General features: G+C 38.1%; 2 protein-coding genes across 2 annotated transcripts in view; both read right to left on the bottom strand.

Moving 5' to 3' along the window:
- SAMD13 (sterile alpha motif domain containing 13) overlaps positions 1-21,890 on the bottom strand; it is a 33,286-nt gene extending 11,396 nt beyond the window's left edge. The window contains exons 1-3 of the mRNA XM_083357624.1: positions 21,827-21,890; positions 11,017-11,101; positions 5,472-5,583 (exon numbers count right to left, since the gene is read on the bottom strand). Of these exons, the coding sequence (XP_083213750.1) occupies positions 5,472-5,583; positions 11,017-11,101; positions 21,827-21,848 (219 nt within the window). The 5' untranslated portion in view covers positions 21,849-21,890. The remainder of the gene's footprint in view (positions 1-5,471; positions 5,584-11,016; positions 11,102-21,826) is intronic.
- Positions 276-1,490, bottom strand: LOC310637271 (dnaJ homolog subfamily B member 6-like; the record flags this gene model as incomplete). The annotated part of the gene is made up of 1 exon (XM_083357623.1): positions 276-1,490. The coding sequence occupies one exon, from the start codon at positions 1,488-1,490 to the stop codon at positions 792-794; it is 699 nt and encodes a 232-aa protein (XP_083213749.1). The 3' UTR covers positions 276-791.
- Positions 21,891-23,725: the final 1,835 nt, after the last annotated feature.

Below are 23,725 nucleotides of genomic sequence, written 5' to 3'. Positions count from 1 at the left end.
GAATGGCTAAAATCAATCCAGTCCAATTCCTTTACTTTTTCTCCCCCAACCCCTGGAAAATATAATCTGCTCTAGCTAAAACACCCATCAGTAGCAGCTACAAGGTTAAGACAGAGCTGCCTCTAATATTGTTTGGACAGTACTAAAGCCGAACTAGCTCATCTCTACTTTTCCTTTTCATCTGCCCCAAATTCTTTCATGCTGTCTCACTACCTCCAAGGGGTCCTGACACCAACACAGCCCAGGATAAGGTTTGGCATTCTCAGTTCCACTCTCTCCTCAATCTCAGTTTCTTTATCTCCAGATACTCTAAACCTCCTTTATGCTACCTGGTACTCAACCACTTTAATTAGCTGTCACACTTTATAATAGATTATTTGTTGTTTTTATTTTTGTACTTTTTAGATTTATTTATTTTTTTAGATTTTTGCTTTTGTATTTTCTAGCTTTTAGGATTTTAATTTTATTTCTGTATTTTTTTTTCCTTTTAAAGTTTCTATACTCCACCATCCTTATCCTGGTCACGGGCCGAAATAAAAGTAGATTGACTGATCAATTACAACGTTTCATGTAATCCAGGCATCCTAAAAGTCGTCCATTTTGAAAAAGACTGTTCTAAAGGATGACCAGCAAAGGTCACAAGGGTGAGTGTATGTGTACGCCACAATATGCCAGTGCCCCAGATCCTGGGAAGAATTTATGTCAATCTACCCACATGCAAAATATAGGATATGTTTTAAAATAATTTCCAGCACAGCAGCTGTCCTTACCTGGAATAGGCTGAAAACACTTCAGTAACCGATGGGTTCTTCTTCTTTTTCAACACTTTCTTTGCCATTCACTATCGTTCTCTTTGTAATGATTTTCTTGCCATCCACAATTTTGCTGGTTGTGATGATGGAGCGGAATTTGCCATTTTTGCCCCTGTTGAGAGAGGTGATGGAGGAGCAGGAGGAGCCCCCTGGGATGTTAGATCCAAAGGAAGTGAAACCAGTTCCTGCAATCGGGGAGACGCCCGTGATAGAGAGCGAAAAGCTCTTGTCAGTTTTGCTTCTACTTCTGCGGGGATTTAGCTGAAGCCCAGAAAAGTCTTCAAACAGATTGTCAAAGATATCTTGAGAAAAGGAATCCATACCCATCTGTATGTTCAGGTGTGGTCCGAAGAAGCTGAATTCAGGGTCCACCTGCCTTCTCCCACACTCTTTATCCCCATGTCCATTTCTCTGCACATTGCCAACTCTACCTTGTCCCCTTGCAGGCTTTTTTTCATTTAGCTTCTTTTTGCTGCATTGGTCGTAGGCGTCTCGTTTTTTAGTATCAGATAAGACTTCGTAGGCTTTAGAGATTTCTACAAATTTCTTTTCAGCCGCTTCTTGGTTTCCTGGATTCTTATCAGGATGTACTTTTAAGGCCAACTGTCGGTAGGCCTTTTTAATATCATCGGCAGATGCAGTTCTTGATACTCCTAAAACCTCATAATAATTTACCATCTTCTTCAAATATTGGTAACAACAGGCAGGTCTGAGGCAAGTAACCAAACAAGGTCTAGGGACCTTTTTGGAACTCTATCAGTCTCACAGTTGAAGTATAAAATACATTTGAAAGCAAACAAAAGAAACACACACTCAGAAACCCCTGACCCCTGTTAAATATGTGATATTTCTACATGTTGTATCATGTCAGGGCTTTTAGTAATCTTAACTGGGGTAATAACTGATAGGCTAAAAAGAAGGAAACTGTTGATTTCAAAATTATTCAAACAGTTCCCTGTAAAAGATTGTGACATCATCACTAGATAAGCTAAATAACGGTTAGATTTTGTTCATTTGCATACCGCAACCCCATTGGCTCTGGGGTGGCTTCAATTTATCTGACAGGCAAATCAAATACAAGATACGGAAAGATCCATATTATTTCACAAATTCAGCCCAGCTTATTACCAAAACCTACAAAGCGGTACATATCAAGCAGAGGTACAGCATTCTGGCAACTGACTTGGTAATTTTAGTGAATGGCACATCTACAGATCATTTTAATCAAAATTTGAAATTTCATCTCCACAGTCTCTTTTTTTACATTGGCATGAAAATCTGGAGTTGAGTGGGGCACAGATATTAACTGAAAGGAATATTTCAGGTATAAATAGTTTTTGCCTGTTTTTTTTATTGGCTTATATTTCCATTTTGGGTAAAAACCTTTCCGTTTGCTGACTTTATATTTAAATGAATAACTTTATCTGCCTGTGTATTTAAAAATTAAATGACATCTAAAGAAAACAAAACAATTAAGCACACCTGAATTTATATCTCTTCATCCCATTTCCTAGATAACCTCTTTCAAGTACCGTTTTAGCAAGATGAGTGTGATGCTTGCCAAGTCTGTTTCTAGTGGAATGTGAATATGTGTCCTCAGAGAAATTTACTTTAAACAGTTTAGTGGGCAGCAGATCACAGTGCCTACCCACATTAGCCCTGTCACCCCTAAAAGTACGTAATGGCCTCCACATTTTATGTAATTCTAATAGCCAAACTTTGCAAGAACTCTATGATCTCATGCCTATGGAGATTCTCAATCGTCCTAGTCATGGTTGTCCCAAAGGTCCTTTTACAAAAGGCAACTGGACTTTCTTGGTTTTTTTCCTTGAAAACATTTTGCTTCTCATCCAAGAAGCTCCTTCAGTTCTCTGAATAATATGCCCTAAATTATGTCAGTTGAAATTTAATCAATCGCAAGAGGTTTTTAAAACTTTTTTTTAAAAATAAAAAAATGGATATTATAATTTTCAAAAGAATTCCAATATAAGAAGCAACACTTTATTAAAAATGGAAAAAAAAATTGCCAATCACAGAAGACACGAGTGATTTAATTACTGCAAGAGAGGTACCCCAAATATGCTCAACCCCAATAACATAAGTCTGGGCAGTACACATTTGAAACTTCACTGACCTGTTTTGCAAAAGAAAATCCTCAGTCAGGATGGTAAAGCGGTGAAGGCATTTACAAGTAAAAAAAATAATATACATAAAAAACATACAAAAATAAAGTTTAAAAAAGACAAACACCCCCCCCCCCGCCAAGCTGTGTCTTATTTTTGGATCTTCATGCTAGTTGAGAGAGCTAAGTCTTAGTGCTTCTGAAAACCCAGCAAAGTGGGGGCCAACCTCACCTCATGGGACAAGATGCTCCATAGAGACTGTCTGTTATAATTCTTTAACTAATGAATTCTGCAACATGAAGCTCCTGCCTGACCAGGTGAGATGGGTTGGATAAGCCAGGAGTCCCAGATTCTAGTCCAATTTCAGCCATGGATGTTCACTGCCTTTGAGCCAGCCATTTTCTATCTGCCTAATCTACCTGTGACAGGAGCGTTGTGGAGAAAAAAACAGGAGGTTGGGAACAGTACGGATACCGCCTTGAGCTCCTGTACAAAAGGTGGATTAGAAATGTAATAAATAACACAAAAGTCTTGCTTTAAAAGGTGCTGTTTTTAAAAAGCTGTCCTTTACACAAAGAATGTCTTTCATGACAATTTTTAAATGGAATAGCAGCTGCTGAACTTCCTTCGATTTATGACATGCTATAAAAAGAAGAAGCAGGGATTGAACTGAACTGAAAGTTAAGATACCCACAAGTACAAAATGGGGGTTAGTGCAGGCATTAGCAAGCATGATTTTCAATTGTTTCTTTTAATCCAGCACTGTGGAAGCTGATGAAATATTAGAATCCTATGCCTGGAACTGATCACAAAGCCAAAAAATGAAGGCCATGATTTACTGTCGTTCGTGTGTGTGTGTGTGTGTGTGTGTGTGTCTGTGTGTGCATGTTTGTTGTTCTCAAAGAAATTAAGATGGCTCAATCAAAGTCCTCTCTCTTTTTTTTAATCTGCATTGCATCTGCCTCCCTCCAATATCTGGGGAGGAGAATGACGCATGCAATAGACTCTAGTCATGCCAAACCAGCCTTTAAAAAGTTACTGCAGCAGCAGTAGACAATAGAAAAGTGACTCCTGTAATAATGTGTACAAGACAACAAAGGAAAAGAAGGACATATGAAACATCTAAGAACTGAAGGTGTGGTTGAAACATCTACAATTCCTTATCTTTGGAAAGTTGGTATCACAGGACAACAATTTATCTAGATGAAAAGAATTTTTGTTTCTTGTAAAGTTAACTCGACATTCATTATCTCTGAAATGGATGTTTTCTCCATTTATGTACTTATAAGCACCATTTTTCTTACGGTTAGTGGCCCCACCGCCACCACTGTGCAATCCTATGCAAAACCAGAGTCCTATCAAGGAGTTAAAAGGAATCCTCTCCAAAATATGGACAAAGTACGGACTGTTTAGCATACAGCATCAAATATACAGCTACCCTATGGCTTTAAAATCCTGTTTCAAAAGCCAGTTCAATTACTCCTCCTACTGTTTTCCCTGCTGAGTTTCTTTAGCAGTAAAATCTGAAGGGTACTTAAAAAGAGCACTCGGTTAATAACGAGTACTGAGGAATAAATAAACACTGCCGGATTAGCAGCTTTTCATTAGACTGTCGTAGCAACTAGTGGCAATTACAGGTAGTCCTTCCTTACAAGCATAATGGAACCTGCACATTATGGCTCTAAGTCATGACAGTCATAAAGCAGATCATCAACATGATGACCAATTGAATTTCATGATATATTTTTTTTTTGCGGCAGTCATTAAGCAAATTCATTATTATTCACTATGGCATGTTTGTGCCAAAAACTGAGGCAAACAATGTTCTTCAGCAAAAACATTGTAAATTGTAGTCACGTGGCCTCGGGATATGACAGACAGCCATAAATGTGAGCTGGTTGCCAAGCATCCATAATGTGGTCATGTGACTGCACACACCCCACCCCCCCACTGGCTGTTGGAATTTTAGAACTGAGTTGCATCTTTAGGGAATCTGTCATAACTTTGAACTGTCACTAAATGATCAATCATAAGCCAAAGACTACTTTTATGTGTCACTGTGAAAAACCTGTCACCTCCTCCCTTTCATTCATTTGAATTGTGTTGGTGCCAACCTGAGCAAGTCTATCAAGGGATTGGAAGGGTACAGGCATTGTCCTGGTAATGTTGTGTCGGTGATTGACATTCCCATAATCAAATTATTTTCCATCACGTAGCTCAATTTTAAAGCGCCAAACAACTCACTCCTAATTGCATTCATTAAGTGCTTATTTTATTTACTTATTGCATTATTGCACTTTTCATTTATGAGCTTGAAGCAGAGTACAGGTGTACGTGGGTGTGTCTTTCACTTTACTCTCATAACAAACCTGATCTGGTATTGGTCTGAATACAACTGATCCAAGGTGACTCAGTGTTAAGAGGAGATCTGAACCCAGGTCTTTGCAATATCAAGTATTTGCCTGTCATGGTCTCTACTCTGAAATCTCCCAAGCTGGAAATTAAAAGTAAAAAAGCTTTGTGCAAACAGATTTACCTGTTCTTGAAAAGCATTTGCTTGTTCTTCAAAGCCCACTGTTCTGAAATAATTCACCACATCTGTAACTGCCCAGTCAGCCGGATCAGGAGGTCTTCCATTCTCTACCAAGCTATGGAGTTTTAAGAAAGTCAAACAAAAATGAATCTTTGGCATGGATGTACAAAGTAGCACATAGGCTACTCAATTGCTCCCCCAACAAAAAAGGAAACCATCAAGGTAAGGAACCTATCTTGCTTGTTGATAAAGACCTTTTAAACCACCACCTCTGTATGTCAATGAGTCCACTTTGAATCCTACCTCCTCATAAGCCTAAACAGTCGTCATCACTTTGGTATCTGTCAGACCAAATTCCTATCTCTCCAGTTAGCATGCGTGGAGGTATTTCCCGTACAACACATGGCCTACTTTCACCATTGGTCTGCTGCTACCTTGTAGTACCCTCCAAAAAACTGCCTTGTGAAGATATTTCTTCTTGAGTGTCCTTCTATCTAGATCCTTTGTAGGTACAACGAACTATCACGCAAGTTGGGCAAAGAGATGGCATAAAATCTCCAGGCAGAAATATTAGGGCTAACTGAGGTTTTGAGCCTGGCTTATTCCAAATCTAGCACTTAAACCATCAGACACACGTACATGCACACACACAATGTATAACTTGGTAGAAAATACATAATAGTTTTTAATCCTGTAAGCGTGAAGTGAAAAATTGTATCTTAGAACGGGGGCTCATGTTAGGAGTTCCTTGCCCTGAATTGAGCGAAGATAAACTTTGTTCGTCCATTAAGCAACAGTAAATGCCCAATGTTTGGGTGCACTGTTGCTTATAACTCTGCCAAAGTCATGTAGTGATCTTCTTATTGGAATTAAGATTTGAATCCGTCACTTCCTATTCCAAACCTGCTTTCTCTTTCACTATGCCATACCACTTGCTAGCAAAGTAATTATCCACATTATCTAATAATGTAACTACTTAATATTTGGATGTTGTCCAAAAAGCATGGACTAATAAGGAGTCTATGGCATTAGGCACACATGCTCTCTTTATTGTAAATGTCAGAGAGCCCTTGTATTATTACTTTCCCTCAATAACGCAGTATTATGCAGACTAAGCAACCTAATAAACTAAGAGCTCTGAATAAAGTTTAGCATTAAGCTGGGCAGGACTAACTGCACTATTCCTACCTCCAAAACAGAGACTGAGGATTGACCTTCACCAATTTAAGTCCAGGATATTTCCTCCAATGTCTGCATGATTCAGAGCAGAGATGGATGTGCAGACTCTGTGCCAGACAATCGAGTATATTCCAACTGAGCTCGCAGGAACACAGTTGCTAAGCGAAACATCATGTGACTGTGATAACACCTGCTGCCAGCATCAATTTCCCATCCTGTGTGCTCCCACAGGGAGGGTCTTCTCAGGGTACCGCCGGTCAAGGATTGCCGACGGGCGATCCACAGGGGGAGGGCGTTCTCTGTGGGCGCGCCTGCCCTATGGAATCAACTGCCAACGGAACTCCGGACTGCCCCCGACCTTCGTTCATTTCACCGGGACCTAAAAACCTGGCTCTTTGAGCTATCTGGTCTGGACTGAGGGGTTTAATGTTTTTAAATTGTGATTTAATTTTTGCGGCTAGACTTAATTTAATTTTATTTTAATTTTATATTGGATTGTTTTTAAGTTTTGCCTTGTAAACCGCCCTGAGTCCTTTGGGAATAGGGCGGTATATAAACCAAATAAATAAATAAATAAATAAATAAATAAATAAATAAATAAATAAATAAATAAATAAATAAATAAATAAATGTCACTTTCCATTTGGTTGTTAAGTGAGACATCAGGTGTTTTTATTGCCAGCGTCTCCGTTGACTCTTATCTGTTGGAAGCTAGTTGCAGAACAAGCAAAATAGAAATCACCTTTCTACTTTTTCTGATCTTTTTCTTTCTTTTAGTTTGTATTCGTTTCTACCATTGCAATTGCTGTGTAATTTTTAATATGAAATTAATTTTTCAAAGGAAATGGTTTTCAGAAATTGCCAGCAAAGTGATATGTAAGACGTCTTACTCTCCACACTTGACTTCTGCATTTACATATTCTGTTATCCCTACAGAAGCAAACACATCTGCTTACACACATACGCAGGGCAGTTTCTTCTCCCTTTTACTATTTGCCCTTTCCCTGCTGTTGTGTACAACCATCTTTTTAAACATCTATTGCAACAGGAAGCGAAAGAAAGCCCACAAAGCACATCTTATAAAATCTTCAAACAGGAATGTGCTAGCACAAGCATGATAACAGCAATTGCCCAATTCCAGATGTGCAGTCTGCGCATCATTTGCATGTCAGCTCTCTGTTAATCTAAAATTGACCCGTCCAGATTCTGTAGGTAAAAAGCGTATCAGTGTACTCCTATGCTAATTTGGTTCACATAAGTTTGGATGCTAAAACCCAATTCTTTCAACGGTCTTAACAACCACCTCATACCTATGGCCGGATGTTAGTGATAATACGCTAGGAATTGAAATCCTACATATCCAGAGAACAACTGGTTACATCAGGCTATTTTAGAAGTATGAAGTTAAGTAGACTAACTTTATAAAAAGACCTTGTATAATGCTGGTGGAATAGTACTCTTAATTTACCGAACTTTATCCAAACTTCTTAGTACAATGTGATTTAACCCAACCTATATGCTAGGAGTATCCAAAGTCCTCCTCTTGGAGAATAATATAATAATTAGAAAAATTCTACTTAAATGTATGCCTTGGGTTGTGTCTATTTACTTGCTGATTGGTCTAATAATTTAATCCAATTATTTATCTACGTTTTGAGAAAATGTACCAGATTTTGAGTCCAACCAAACCACTAGTTTTTAGGCTTAGTTCGGCCAATACTATACCAAATTAGAAATATAGGGAACTTTAATTATAAGTGTAAAGATTAAACAAGCTTTGTCTTTGAATAACAGTGCAATAACGCTAGTTGTCCCCTAATTAGTTGTAAAATAAAATCTAACATGAACCTGCATGGTATCTCTGTAGCAAAAACTAAATCTTAATTCCACACAGTATTGTGAATATACATGGGAGGTAACCTGAAAATGTGTGCATAAGGCTTACAATGATGTAATTTCAGGTTCCATTCAAGAATCATACAGTTGAATACAGGCTCACATTTCCACCTTGTGCTTCTTTGTTGCATCAGTGACACCTACTGGCAGGCAGTTTAAAATACACCTAAAGGAGGCCATGAACTCTTAATTCAGTTTTCACCTGCTTGATAAACCAAATATACTGTGCAGAATGGACAAAGTCGAAGGGCTGAATTTATGTTGTTTACCCTGTCACCTAGTATCTGACACCACCATGTCTTTCAAGGGGAAAGACCACTTGATTGTTTCGATTCCCTGCCTCAGGCACTGCTTGGATTTTTCTCTTGCTTGATTGGATATTATGCACGTGGATGTGCACCTTTTTTTTAAAAAAAAATCCCTTTTACATAGTTCAGAGGTTGGAGGTTTTTTTATTACAGTACTCCAAACACGTCACCAATTGAGACAATCATGACATTATTTTCATTCCTTGTTATTTAGATATGTGAAAATTTATGTATTTAATTTAACAAATTTTGACAACTGAATTTTTGTTTCTACAGCGGGGCTGTACTGCAATTTATACGACACTGTACCACAGCTAATGTTTTCTTGCAACACTGCTGAGCTTGTGGATGTTCGTTCAATTGATAAGAATTCTTGCCCTTCTGGTATTGGGGTGATCAATACTCTTATCTGTTCTCACCATCCAAATCAGAGTTTCAACATTTTGTTCTTGGGGCCTGTAACAAATACAAGGTTGTCCTCGGCTTACGACTACAATTGAACTCCAAAGCGAAACATTTGTTAAGTGAATTTTGTCTCGCTTTACAACCTTTCTTGCTACAGTTGTTAAGTGAATCAAGCTTCCCTACTTGGCTTTGCTTGTAAGAAGGTCGCAAAAGTGGATCACATGACTCTGGGACACCGCAACCGTCATAAATACGAGTCAGTTGCCAAGCCTCGGAATTTTGATCACCTGACAGGGGATGTTGCAATGGCTGTAAGTGTGAAAAATCGTCATTCTTCTGCTACTGCAGTAATATCCAGCCACGTTATAACTATTCAAGAGAGCAAATGATGGCAAAATTGCCAGAATTCTCTACTTTTATCCTCACAGTTTCCCAAAGGCTTTTAGCAACAGGAGGAATGCCAGCTCTGGAATCAGACATTTCCCCCCTTACAACCACCACTAGGTTTTGTTGGATTGTGTTTGCAAAGAAAGGAACAAAAGCATACCACGCGAAATAAAAACACTGATGGGGCAGGCTATTAGCAATTACCTTTTATGTCCCTTTTGTGTGAGGAGGTGGTGAGGGGATTGTTGTTACTTGAGGGCTGGCAACAGCTGAGAGCACGGGTGTCAAACTCGATCGCGTCACATGATGTATCGCGACATTTTTTGCCTTTGTGGAGCTGGGGTGGGCGTGGCCTGCATGTCACGCATCTGGCCCACGGGCTGCCAGTTTGACACTGGCTTAGAGGAAGAAACTTGAGTGATGTCATTATTAGTCACCTAGAGGGAACCTGATAGGCTCATAGCAAGCCCTGTATGTTCTTAAAAGTTAAGGTAAAGGTTCCCCCGCACATGCATGCTAGTCGTTTCCGACTGTAGGGGCCAGTGCTCATCTCCGTTTCAAAGCCGAAGAGCCAGAGCTTGTCCGAGGACCTCTCCGTGGTCATGTGGCCGGCATGACTAGATGCCAAAGGTGCACGGAGCGCTGTTACCTTCCCACCGTAGTGGTCCCTATTTTTCTACTTGCATTTTTACGTGCTTTCGAACTGCTAGGTTGGCAGAAGCTGGGACGAGTAACAGGCGGTCACTCTTCTATGCGGCACTCGGGATTCGACCCGCCAAACTGCCAACCTTCTGATCGACAAGCTCAGCGTCCTAACCCACTGAGCCACGGCGTCCCTTTGTATGTTCTTAAGTGGCAGGTAATCAGCATGAACTACTCCACTAACCCTTTTCGTTTTATAACTGCTGGTACCCTCCGTGAAGGCCCTTAGTAGTAAACAAGCTGTTTAAACATTTAGAACAGTGATTCTCAACCTTGGCAACTTGATGATGTGGGGACTTCCAACTCCTCCAATTCCCCAGCCAGCATGCTAGCTGGGGAATTCTGATAATTGAAATCCATACATCTTCAATGGTGAGAAACTGTTTGATACTTAAATAAGTATCAAACAATTAGGATTACAAGTGAGCCTAGAGAGTGCTGATATAAAATGCTTTAAATCAGATATATGCTTCAGACATGAGATCCCTAGTCCAACAAAAATTTCAAAGTCAGAACCACCTCCTCTTGTACTGGCTATATTGTGAAGTTAGCAAAATAACATTTTAACAATCTTTCAAGATAAAACTACAGCTCAATGCCATTTTTGGTACCTAGAAGAATTAAACATCAGCTCAGTCAATCAATATACAACATTTAGGAGGACCACTTACTTTTCTTTGTCCAGTGATCCATTTTCCTTGTTTTCCATGTCAATGGACAGCATGGAGATGTCAATGGGATCTTTTATATCAGGAACTAAACCAATAAAGAAAAAAGGGTCCACATATTTACTAGCATTGTAGTGAATGTTGTAGAATGTATTAAACCTTGCTTTTCCTGAACTGTTTTAAAACAGAGAAAAAGAACAGATACAGAGATTGTCACACTGCATAAGTTTAAAAGCAACTTCCACAGAGCTTATGGAAAAAGGTCTTTTAATTATCAACAAAAAGTTTCCAACAGGTTGCATATTAATACATCTTAGCAAGGATTTTATTGGCCAGTGGAGAGCTTTCTGCAAGCTATTATCTTTTATCCATTCTCCATTTAGGAAATGCACAGGTGAAGGAAACTGACACTCTAGACATGTCATGGAATCCTTTCTACAAAACGTATTTGTATTTTTCTTTAAAGTTCATCTTCTTTTTCAATATTTGCCCCTCTACTTAACTTGGTGCTCCAGGCAACTGGATGGGCTCCCACCGCCCCCCTGCAACAGGTTTGACAACAACGCTGAGGAGATGAATGAAATATGGGAATTAATAGTAGACTTTGAAATGACTCTCAGAATAAGAAGGCAGAGAAAGCATGCAGGGCATGCCTTCTGGAATTCTTTCCAACTGCTTAATAGCAACACCAGATGGGTTATGTGACCAGGAGATGGGAGGTGGGGGAGGTGGGCTGAAGAACAAGGCAGTCAATAGTGTCACAAGTTGTTGCCCCTCTGCCTCCCTTGTTTTGTTTTTTCTTTGCAGGTCAAAAGGAGTCCATTTCCAAACTCTGTTTTGCTCTGACTAGTTTCTCTCCCACATCAAATTTGGTCCCATTCTATTTCTGGAGAGATATCCTGATGACACACAGACGTAGCAATAATCCCTTGTACATAATTTCTTTCTAATGTTCTGTTGGTTAGAAAGAATAAACACAGATATAGAATAGATATCTGGTAACAACATAGACCTCTTCCAACAACGGCCTATTCCACTCCATTAAAATTATATTTATTTATTTTATTTAATAATATTTATATACCGCCCTTCTCCCGAAGGACTCAGGGCGATGAACAGGGCAAGAATAAAAATTCAAAATTACAAAAATTAAAAAAGAATTAAATATATGCCCACTAAAAACAGTCAGTACAATATTAAAACCCCAATAAAACCACAATAAAAAACCCCACCAATCCCCCATCAGGCCAGGCCGGCTTGTTCAAATAAAAATGTTTTTAGGTCGCGGCAAAAGGAGCGAAGATCGGGCGCCATCCGGAGCTCATATACCGTATACTGACAATTGGAGATATAGTTATTCCAAGTTTACAGGTAAGATTATCCCCAATATTGTAGTGATGTCAAATTAAAATCACATATCTGAAAGGTAACCTGATTGGAGAAGATTGTTGTAAGCCTTCCCTTTTGCCTTAATAATTTCTGTTATCCTTTTCTGTATCTTTTCTAGCTCTACCTTATCATTTTTTTAGGTTTGGTGACATCTCTGGTTGAGCCTGCCAAGTAAAAACAGATTGGGACTACAAGAAAAGACCTTCCAGATCCCATAGCATGTGATAAAATTTAAAATTTTACAATACTTGCTGTATATATAACAATCTAATGCAATCATGCAATATAATGTGAAATTATTTTTTGTTGGTTCCTCCAGTCTAAGAAGTGGAAAACAATGGGGAGAATTTAGAAAAAAATATAGTGCTGCTTTTTAAAAAAAATCTTTCAAATTTTTCTTCCCCACCGAAATGAAAAAGCACACGATGTGTTTGATAATTTTTTCATTCAGTTTTGCACAAATTGTTTAAAAAGTGAAAGGTCTATATGGGTACAAAAATACTGTGCAAATATAATTAAGAAATAAACTAACATTTTGATTGCAAGAACTAGAGAAGCTTGTTTGAATACAGAAAATCCTTCAGTTTTCCTACACAGAATGCAACAGGATCTCTCAACACACTGCCATCCAGATTTACTACAAAACTTTTTATTTAGGGAGAAAACCCCATGTTAAATATAAGATATTACAAGACACAAAGGAAAGAAGAGGATTGGGCTTATCAGATATGAAAATATATTTTGCTGCCTGCTGTTAGGTTTGGATGAAAGAGTGGTTATTGTAAGAGATAGGCAACTATTGGAGTTTGAAGCTCACAATTTTGAGATTTAGATGGCATGGTTATCTATGTTTTAATAAAATTAATATAAATGTAGGTTTTAAAAATCAATGTGTCGGGCAGACTATTCTTAGAATATGGAATAAATATAAACTTAAAGCACCTTTGGGGCATTTAGCACAAGAAGCATTTTATGGACGGAAAATAATAAACAAACATAAGTAATTAATTTATTATGAAGTATTAGAATTTACTCAATGGGATTGTAAAATGAAATCAAGAGAAGATTTGATAACAGAAGGATACTCTTGTCAATGGTTTTCTTATGTACAATTAACAAAAAAGTTTAAAGTGGATAAAAGATTTTATGGTTTGGAAGAAAGTAAGACCAAGTTTTAAATAGAATTGTATAATAATGACGAATCTGTCAATCTGTATAAACCTTTGTTGAAATATGAGACAGAAGAACAAGGGAAAAATGAATGACAAAATTGGCTAGAGATTTGGCTAGAAAAATGGAAAGGTTTGACACTACCCACAATGGAGAAATAGATCGTGAAGGTGGTGGAACTTGAGTACATAGATAAATTCACCCTGATTAGAGAAAAAAAATATGGCCATATAGACTTTTTGCATAAAATGGAAAAAAATGCACTTATGATGTGGTTTTTGATGATTAGGAAAAAAAATAAGATTTGTGGTTGTGATCGTTAGGAGAAAGTGAGCATTTCTTTTAATCCTGGACTAAGAAACCTTTGTAATCTTACCTGTATTTGATGCAAAGAAAATTAGAAACTTTTCTTTTTTCTATTTGTTCTTTCTTTTTCCCCCTCTCTCTTTTTTTGTTTTCTTTGTTCTGAATTAGTTTGGGCTAACTTTCATGTTCTCTGTTAATAAAATTTATATAAAATACCACTTATTTAGGGAAAATATCTGTTTTCTTGGTGAATAGCTTTCAACATCAGGAAATTTAAATTATTTAAATTAATCTAAATTAATTTTCTCAAGCCTTTGGGTATAATTTGAACCTCAGGAGACTTTTACTTAATTAAGGTAGATGGAAGTTTTCTAGCCATTTACTTCTGTGCCTTGAGCCCCAAGTCCACATATGTCTTTGTGTTTGTGTGTGTGTGCGTGTGTGCTTGTGTGTGTGTGTGTGTCTGTCTGTCTGTCTCAAGTTCTTTTACATAATCCCACTGTTTTTTGTTTCCTTTCCTTCTCCTTGATCATCTTCTTGCTCCGAAAGTGAACAAAGGAAGCCATTTTTAGCATTCCTAAACAAGCCTCAGCAAACCTGAGCCTTACCTTTCCTACCATGATGTTTTAAAAAATCCATTTTCTCTTTCGTAATATTTCTGTTTTTAAAAGAGACTTTTTATTAATGAGCCCTTGATAGAGCTACAGCAGATTTTTCCCTTTCCACCTGTACTAATTCTTGATTATACTACAAGTATTTGAGTCCTTAAAATTGGGGGTTTTTTAACTTAATTTGGAATCATGGAAGCTTTTTGGCTTTTTTTCCTGAACTTCTAAAAATCAGATTTCCAAATAACCAAGGAATTTATCTACCATTAATATTACAAATTCCCAAATGGCATGGACATTCCCTCTCTCCCAACATATTGTTTATAACTCCACTTTATGAATCACTTCATCCTAGTTGGTCAGGATTAAGTTTTGGCCGATCCCTTGTTTTTCTCCAGCTGGGACCTGAAGCTGTCAGCAAACTGAGTCCAAAACATATTAGATATTTAAATCCTAACAGAGTTCCTTCCAACAGTGTCAGTATAGTTTGAAGCCCCCATTACTATATGATTATGTATTGTCTTCTGTTGCATGAAAAATGCTATTCCTATTATGTATTCATTTCAAAGTTTAAAGGCTGCTGAGTTACACACAAACAGTGCCAAAAGAGATATACCGGTAATTAATGCAATTTCCCAATGATTTTTTTTCTTTAAGTAAAAGCAGGAAGTTGCTAATTTAATAATTTGACTAGAGGCAAAGGAGTCAATCCTGTGACAGCAGCCAGTTCCATATTAATTCTTTTATCTGGCATTGTTATCCCTCAGTACTGAAACATTATCATGATCAGCCTACGGCTCACTAGTTTCTTGTACTGTATTCTCACCTTTCTCTGATCTGACTGGTGGGCAACTTCTGATTTTGACCTAAATTCAGTTGCTGTATCTGGTGTAACCTGGTGTATATTTTCCTCCCCACAGCACTTAGGCTTTACTTTTGGACAATGGGAGCAAAAATTTTAAAATTGGGAAGAAGCAGGCAAAGGCTTGATTTTAGAGCACTGTGTTTGCAACTACTGTTCAGCCATTTTAGTGAAAGGACAGGATGGAAGGGAATAGAAATCTTTTCAGCATCTTTAAAGCCGCAGAAAACTGGGATTGCTTGACAACTGATTCTCTTGTTCCTTTCTCCAGATTACCTTCTGGAAGAACAGCAGGAAAAAAAGAGAAGGGAGACAGCAATCACAGCTCCAACATTTTTTACTCTGTGCTGGCAAGAAAAATAGAAGAATAGAGGAAGTATTTTCAGGCAAATAAGAGGAAAGGATCCAGAAAGGTGAATAAGCTAATTTTAGGAATACCACAGCTTCACCAAGAGTGAGAAAATGTCAACTCTTGCCTTTGGACATGTCTAAGGAAGTGTATTTTCCACATCTGTGAAAAAGTAATGCTGATGTGATTCTAGAGAGCTTTGATACAGAACCATGCAATAACGGCGGGAATCTGAAGAGAAAAAACACCATATTATGGTTTAGACAGTCTTTTCTCATCTGGAAACTTGCTTGAATTTTTCTGCCTTCCTTAGTCTATACATCTTGTAGCATCTTATAATGCTGTATCTAGAAAGAAAGGGAAGGTGGTAGCATGTAACATACACCTATAGGTCTATTATACAGATCAGGGAAAAGATTTCATCTCTGTGGTGCCATAGAGTATGACTAGATTTCACAGGCTTATATTAAAGGAAGGTCATTAGGAAGAGGTAATGATAAGAGCATGTGTAATAATAACAGTTAAATTGTATTGTTTTTCTATACCTGCATATTACTGGAGAGTTTGGTCTAATGATTAAGGCACCAGGTTAGAAAGCATGAGTTCAAGTTCAGTCCCAGCCATGAAAGCCTGCTGAATAACTTTAAGCCAGTCACCCTCTCTTAGCCAGCTCACCTCACCTCACCGGATTGTTGGAGTAGGGAAAATAGCAGGATGAAGGGGTATTAAATATGTTTGCCACCTTATTTATAAAAGTAACAAAAGCAGGGTATAAATAAATATACACATATAAAATCAAAGTAAGGTGGATGACTTCTCTCCCTCACTAAGAGATTTTCAAGCAGAGACCAGATATACCTACACCTATTGAAGTATACACTAATTCTAAATTTCTGGCACCAAACAGATATTTGGATAAGCTTACAAGTCTTTCTCCAAGTTCTATGATTCCGTATTTTGTAACCATAACACATCTTAACACCAAGAAAAAAAAAGAATTGCATTTTTTTTATTCCTTCAACAACAGGCAGACACGAATTGGCTATTTAGGTAAATATGATTCAGAGGTTGTATTCAGGTCTTTCTTTTACATAATGTCTTCACTTACTGTAAAACCTTTCCCAGTAAACAGAAAAGTGAAAGAAAATATTTCACTTCCTAGGTGTCTGACTGTTTGAAGTAATAGAGTTGGGAAAGCAAGTTAAAAAAGGGGGGGGGCACCTCTTACACTTAGAAATTAAAGGAAGCCATGATAGCCTTCTTTGCATTTCCAACAACATTCCTCCTGTCTTCTTCAGAACAGCACACGAAGCTACAAAAATCCAGGATTTGCTAGTGTTTAAGCAACCCAGGAGAGAAGTTATTTTATGACTTTACACCCCAAGCCACTTTCTCTGGATTGGATTTTTCTTTAGCAGTAACCATAATGTTTGCTAGTATGAAGATTCAATAAAAGCAAATGGCTTGAAGAGATTTAAAAGAGCAAAATAACGTATTTTACTTTTATTTTGTAGACAGAAGATATACAGATTTTACAGACAATACTCAATGACCAGATTATTTCAAACCGATTCACATTCACATATCCCTAAGGACTGTTAGCTATGGCTGTACACATTCCTCAACTGCTATGACACCAAGAATTTTATTCTCTTTATTCACTGTATTCAGTGAGATATGAAAATCAAGGGGAAACCCACTTCTTTGAACATATGTAAGTAGAAAACTGGAGAACCGGTTGGATGTAGTCGCTAAAGTGAGTTCTAGTCTTCCATTAGGCATGAAAACCATTTAGAACAGGGGTCTCCAACCTTGGGAACTTTAAGACTTGTGGACTTCATCTCCCAGAATTCTCCAGCCAGCTGGCTGGAGAATTCTGGGAGTTGAAGTCCACAGGTCTTAAAGTTCCCAAGGTTGGAGAGACCCCTGATCTAGAAGACTTTGGGCCAGTTACTCTCTCTTCATCCAATCCATTTTATATAGTTGTTGTGGAGAAAACAGGGTGCAGGAGCATTAAGTATGTATGATGCAAGTTGACAAAAAAATAAAGGCAGGATAAAAATGAATGAAGTAGGGTTTTTGTAGGGAGACAATGCCAAAATTTAAGTTATGCTTGCTCCATAGAAGCTTATCCATTTATTATTACAAGTAATCCTCAATTACCAACTGCTCATTCAGGGACCACTCGAAGTTAAAACAGTTCTGAAAAAGATTTATGACCAGTCCTCAAACTTATAGCTGTTATAGTGTCTGTGATGCCACAATTCAGGTGTTTGGCAACCAGCATGCATTTACGACTGTCGCAACATCCAGCAGTTACACGATCACTGCTTACTATCATCACAGCCTGCTTGAGAAGTCAATAGGAAAGCTGGCAGTAAGTTGTAAGTCATAGTCATGTGACGTTGCACTTAACCACACACAGTGATTCTCTTAATGACTGTTGTACTGGAACTGATGTCAAAAATTTGGTGTCATGTCATGCGCAGACTTTATGATTGCATCGCTCAGTGGCAGAGTTCTTATCCAACTGCAGTCAGTAAGTGAGGACTACTTATAATTTTTCCATCTCCTCTTCACTGTTGTCGTTAAACTTATGTGTGAATGGGAAGGACAACGTGAATTGGAAATATTGACTACATATTTCTGCAGCTGTAGGTACAGAAGTCAAAGGAAAAAGCATTATTCATTTTGCTTAGACACTAATTATCTGCTTTTTAAGCGTAAGCAAGTAAGAAATATTTGTAAAGTGCCACATTAACTGTTCCATCATGTGTGCCCAGTTCTATAAGGTTGCATTCTAATTTGGTTTTCTGTGATCCTTAAGAGTTCCCCAGGGCTTTCCAAACATGGCTTTAGTTTTGTAAGAAAGAAATATAGCTGCTTGCCCAAAAGCTTATAACAGGTCAAGGTTCTAGCTTCCATGTGCTATGATGGCAAACTTTTTTGTGCATGGAAGTTACTTCCTTCTACAAAACCTTGCCATCATAGCTGGTAGAATATAGGACCTCGTGCAATTAAAAGGGCCCACATACTTTCCCCTATAGCGGAATCCTTGCCTGTAATGCTATTAACCCACATAAGGCAGCTTTTAAACTGAAGCCCTACATTCCTTTCCCCCTGTATTTATTTTCTCTTTCTCTCTCTGATTTTGAAATAGACTTCTACAAACCTGGAAGTCCCCCTAATTTACTGATATTTCTCTTATGAATCAGAAGGGAAGAGGCAAAAGAAGAAAATTTGACTGCATGAAAATGTGCATGTAAAGCTTGAACAACAGAAATGGAAGGAGAGATGAAAGGAAAAATTGTAGGCATATGCTGAAAACTGTCAATTTTAAAGGCACTACATATCTGGAAGCAAGAGTCCATTCACTAAAAGAGGTTAGAATAGTTAAAAATTAAAGAAGCTAAAGTATAATGTATCTGAATAGCATCTGTGCTTATTTAGAATTTGCAGTGGCAACAGCAGTCATTCTTCCTCTTAAAGGGTTTCCTAAGCAGTACTTGAAAACATCATTAAAAACAAGTAACCCTCAACTTTTTTAAAAAAAGCCACTCAATAACAAAGCTGTAAGGCAAAACACACAACTATCTTTGCTTAAATTCTGTATTATTCTTCCTTACTACTTTGGCTTCTATAACAGTTTTGAGTGTTCCAAGCACTTTACCTGCAATTTTTTTCAACAATCACTTCAAGGAAACATAAGCATCATATTACATATTTGGGATTGGGAAAATTGAGACCTGCTCTATGTAGCCCCAGCTTGGTGTTGTGTGCACCCCACCTTCCAAAACTGAAAACACTGGGTAAAACTGCTGTGCAGCACTCACGTCTCTTCTTAAATTGGGAATGATTCTTCTCACTGGCTCACGAGGGAATGCTAAAAGCAACAGTTAGCAAGCACCATGCATTTCACCTATAATGGTTTATTTTTACGGTGTGGAAAGTAGTTTTAAAAAAAACCTGACCAGCTTTTTGGGGAATGATGCGGGTAATCAAATTGTCCTTTGCCACGATATAAAAAATAAAATCTCTTTCTAATCAAGTCCTGGTCAAAACAACTGTGGCCAAGGAAAAAGTCCTGCTCACCTCACCTGGTAGTCTCTGAGCTACCCAGTTCCCCAGGATTGCAAGGTGGGATAAGAGATGATTCCTTCCCAAATCCCATAGAAAGCTTATGTCCAGGTGAAAGTGGTTTGCCAGGAAGTTTGCTTGGGAGCAGTCAGGACACTTATGGATAGAACAACAACTGAATAAGTAATTTTCCGATCCATAACTTTCCTTCCTCAGCCACTACATGGTTACAAATAAATAAAGACAAATAAAGACAAAATAAAGACAAAAATGGTGACTTTGTGAATGGAGCTGATCGTTAAAAACGTCAGAGCTCAGAATTGCCTGAAAATCTTTTCTACTTTCTGATCTGGATTCTACTTATACTGTACCTCAATAGTGGCAGCAGTTAGCTGATTTTGACTGATTTCAAAAGGCTAAGCAAGGTTGGACATAGTAAGCACTGGATGGGAGACCACCAGGAAATCAGGAAAGCATAGTTAGCCCTTAGATGAGAGACTATTAGGAAAATGGGCTATCCATTTGAGTGGAAAATCAAAACAATGTTCTGGTAGAAAGCAACGCAGTACAAACAGGTTTCATATTCCCAAGAAAACTACACAACTATGTCTATGAAGTCACCAGGACTTGATTACAGACATTATACTTTTACATCATGACAAAGGACATATTTAAGACATGCCCCAGCCTCATCACATTTCAAAGTTGAGGTTTGTACTGAAAACGGAATTTAAGGATCAAGCCCCAAGAAATCTTGCAAATCTTGCTTGTAAAAATTCACATTTGTGTAGACACAACTGTCAGTAATATAATCTTCATTCTTTTCCCCTATCCTCCCACAAAGAAAGTATCTGCAATACAAAATAGCATCTTGCAGACTGGCTGCATGTGCTTGCATGTACCTTACACTTTGGCATATAAAGAGAATGCAATTCTTCCTCATGCAGTCTCCATTTATTCATCCAGAGGTTGCTCAATTTTTATAACTAGCCTGATTGCTCAGGGTTTTTGCTGAAAAAATACTCAAACTCCTCAAAGATGGTTATGTTTTGATTCAATTATTTATTGTTACCCTGGCTCACAGATGCCACGCATAAAAGCAAGAAAAAATGTGTAAAAAAAGAAAAGAAACTAACTTGGAAAGAATTGGTCAATTTTTTGATGCTGTCCACCTGAACCTTAGCCTATTTAATTTGAAAAAATACAGATGTGTGAGAAATGAAGCATTTTATGGGTAGCTCTCCACCTGCAGTGTCCAAACAATTTTCTTTCTCAGATCATCCTTGGCAATGTTATCATGGCTGAAAGTGAAATCAAACCACAAACAGTTTTCCAGTCATTTTAAAATCACAGCTGAAAGTTTTGCTGTTCAGAAATTATTGCATATATAATATATAATTTGCAGTCTTAAATTTCCCCACTAGTTTTAACGAAAAAGATGCATGTCCTTCAAAATGTCAGAATCTGCTTTTGAAAGAAGAAAAACAACTTCCTAACCCATTCTGGACAAACTTAAAGGGGGGGGGGGAAAGCAGCATTTCAACTGTAATGCAAAACAGGATTGAAATAAGCAACCCGAACATCTCACATTTTTCTCTTTGCAATGACTTTAAGAGAGCCCAGTCCTCTCAAGGATACCTGCTAATAAAAATGATAATGCAAATACATGCTTCCCACATTAAGACTGCACTTTTCTTGCCTGTTAATAAAGCTTCCCTCCAAGAAGAAACAGAAATACCGTAGCAAGCATTTTATGTTCATGGAGGAAAAAAATCACTACTGGTGTTTTCACAGCTCTCGGGCTGCATATATTTCTTTATCCCTTTGGGATCATCTTCAGTGTGCATCACTAAGTCTTGCTTTTCCAGTTTCGGATTGGTTCAATTTCCCTAAACACACACCAATATAAAACATGCCTTTTGAAAGCAGCTGCTTCAGGGCAAAGCTCACAATTAACTAGATCAGGAACAAAGAAATGGGGGGGAGAATTAAGAGGAAGGAAAACATCCCACTCTAAAGAGAGGAGCAGCAGCAGCAGCAGAGTTCACTTACCTTTTCTCATATATACATACATATAAAGCCTGCAAAAATATTGCCTTCCTCCCAACACAGCAGCAGCCACATGCCGAGTTCCAACTAGAACACCGAGCGGCCAATCAGAAGAAGCTGTCATGGAGGACGGCATGCTGGGAATCGTAGTCCCAAACTCCAACATAGACCGTTTGGGAATAAATCGTATTTATAGACCCTCCATTTTTGTGTTTGAGGACAGCGAGTGCTTCGGGCTGGCTTAGCAGGTCGGAGTTACAATTCCGAAACGTACCTCCTCGGGTGTAAAACTCTACTGAAATCACAGCAGCATCTTGCAAATAAAGGTGCGGAAGGACGGGATGTTAAAAATCAACAAATCCGTCCATCCTTCACTTATGATGCAGTCCTATTTTAAAAGCACACATTTATAAAGCCATGAAGTATAAAACCTTGCACAAGGAAGGAGGAAAAAAAATAAATAAGGCAAAGGATGGCGTGGGCGCGACAGTGAGAACTTAAATTATTTTTCCCCGAACTTAACCCTTTCGTCTGTTAAGGACTGCCTTGTAAGGGAAAGGGTTATTTTAATCCGGAAAGAATGTGATTCACAATTATTTGAGAAGTAATATATGCACCAAATTCCCTTCCAGTATACCCACTACTTCTCCCAGTAGTACTAATATTATTAAAAAGAGATCAGTGTAGTTTATAATTGGGAATGGGCGGAAGTGATGAAAACATAACATGAATTTGCTTGAATATATGTTAAAAAAAAACCGGAGCAAATAAGTCGAATGCATTAAAGAGCCGAGAAAACAGCTTCATTGAGGAACAGGAGTAATGACAAACTTACCCAGCCTAAATACTTTTTTCTCTCTACTTACACCATCAACTAAATAAAGTTGGAATGATTTTCCTTACCTGGGTTCATAGATTCCAGGGTGATTGGAGGTGACTAATTTAAACAGCTTTTTTCTTCAGGAAGGAAATGGGAGAATCCCCCTTTCTTAAACCAAGGGGACACTAGTCCACTTCCCTGGGATAGTGCTGCTGTTCCAGTCTGTTCTGCCACAGGAGCCCAAAAGGGTGTCATAAATCCTGATGAAGCAAACTTTGTTTCTATGAGCATCCTCTTTCCACCAATGAGCACTTGGTTGTCTCTGCAAAGCTTACAAATAGGGCAATGCAACAACAACAGACCTTGTTCCTAAGAGCTGCATTTGTACGCTGTATTTTAGCCTAGCATTTTTGCAAAAAAGGTAATTTCTCCCTTGAGTCAAACATGATATCTGATTAGATCAAAATTCAAGTGCCTGATGTAACAATCTTGTGTTGTTTTCTTAGCAAGAGTAAGAGCAGTTTACTTTCTGTACGGTATTGTCTTATTTTAAGATTACTTTCACTTCTCAGTCTAGCTAGCAGTGGTAAGTAGGTAACAGCAACAGAGCAAACCAGCCTTGTCTGAGTTGAAAAAAAAAGCTAGTCAGTTTACTACCATGAAGTAGTAAACCTACCAAAACCAGTGCCATAAAAAACAGAATAGAAACGCAAGTTAAGATAGGCAAGAAAATGGTAAGTGAGCACCTGTCCAGCCTAGATGAGTTCAAATCACCAGGACCAGATGGATTACACCACAAGGTTCTCAAGGAACTGACAGACGTGATCTCAGAACCACTGAACTATATTTTTCAAAGATCCTGGAGCACTGGGGAACTACCAGAGGACTGGAAGAGAGCTGATGTAGTTCCCATCTTCAAAAAAGGGGAAAAAATAGATCCAGGAAACTACAGACCTATCAGCCTGACCTCAATACCTGGGAAGATTCTGGAAAAGATAATCAAACAACAAATCAGCGAACACCTTGATGCGAACAAAGTTATCACTAAAAGCCAACATGGGTTTGTCAAAAACAGATCATGC

The sequence above is a fragment of the Vipera ursinii genome (assembly GCF_947247035.1).
Source record: "Vipera ursinii genome assembly, chromosome: 3".
Taxonomy (NCBI): Eukaryota; Metazoa; Chordata; class Lepidosauria; order Squamata; family Viperidae; genus Vipera; species Vipera ursinii.
This window is presented reverse-complemented; position numbering and strand designations above follow the sequence as displayed.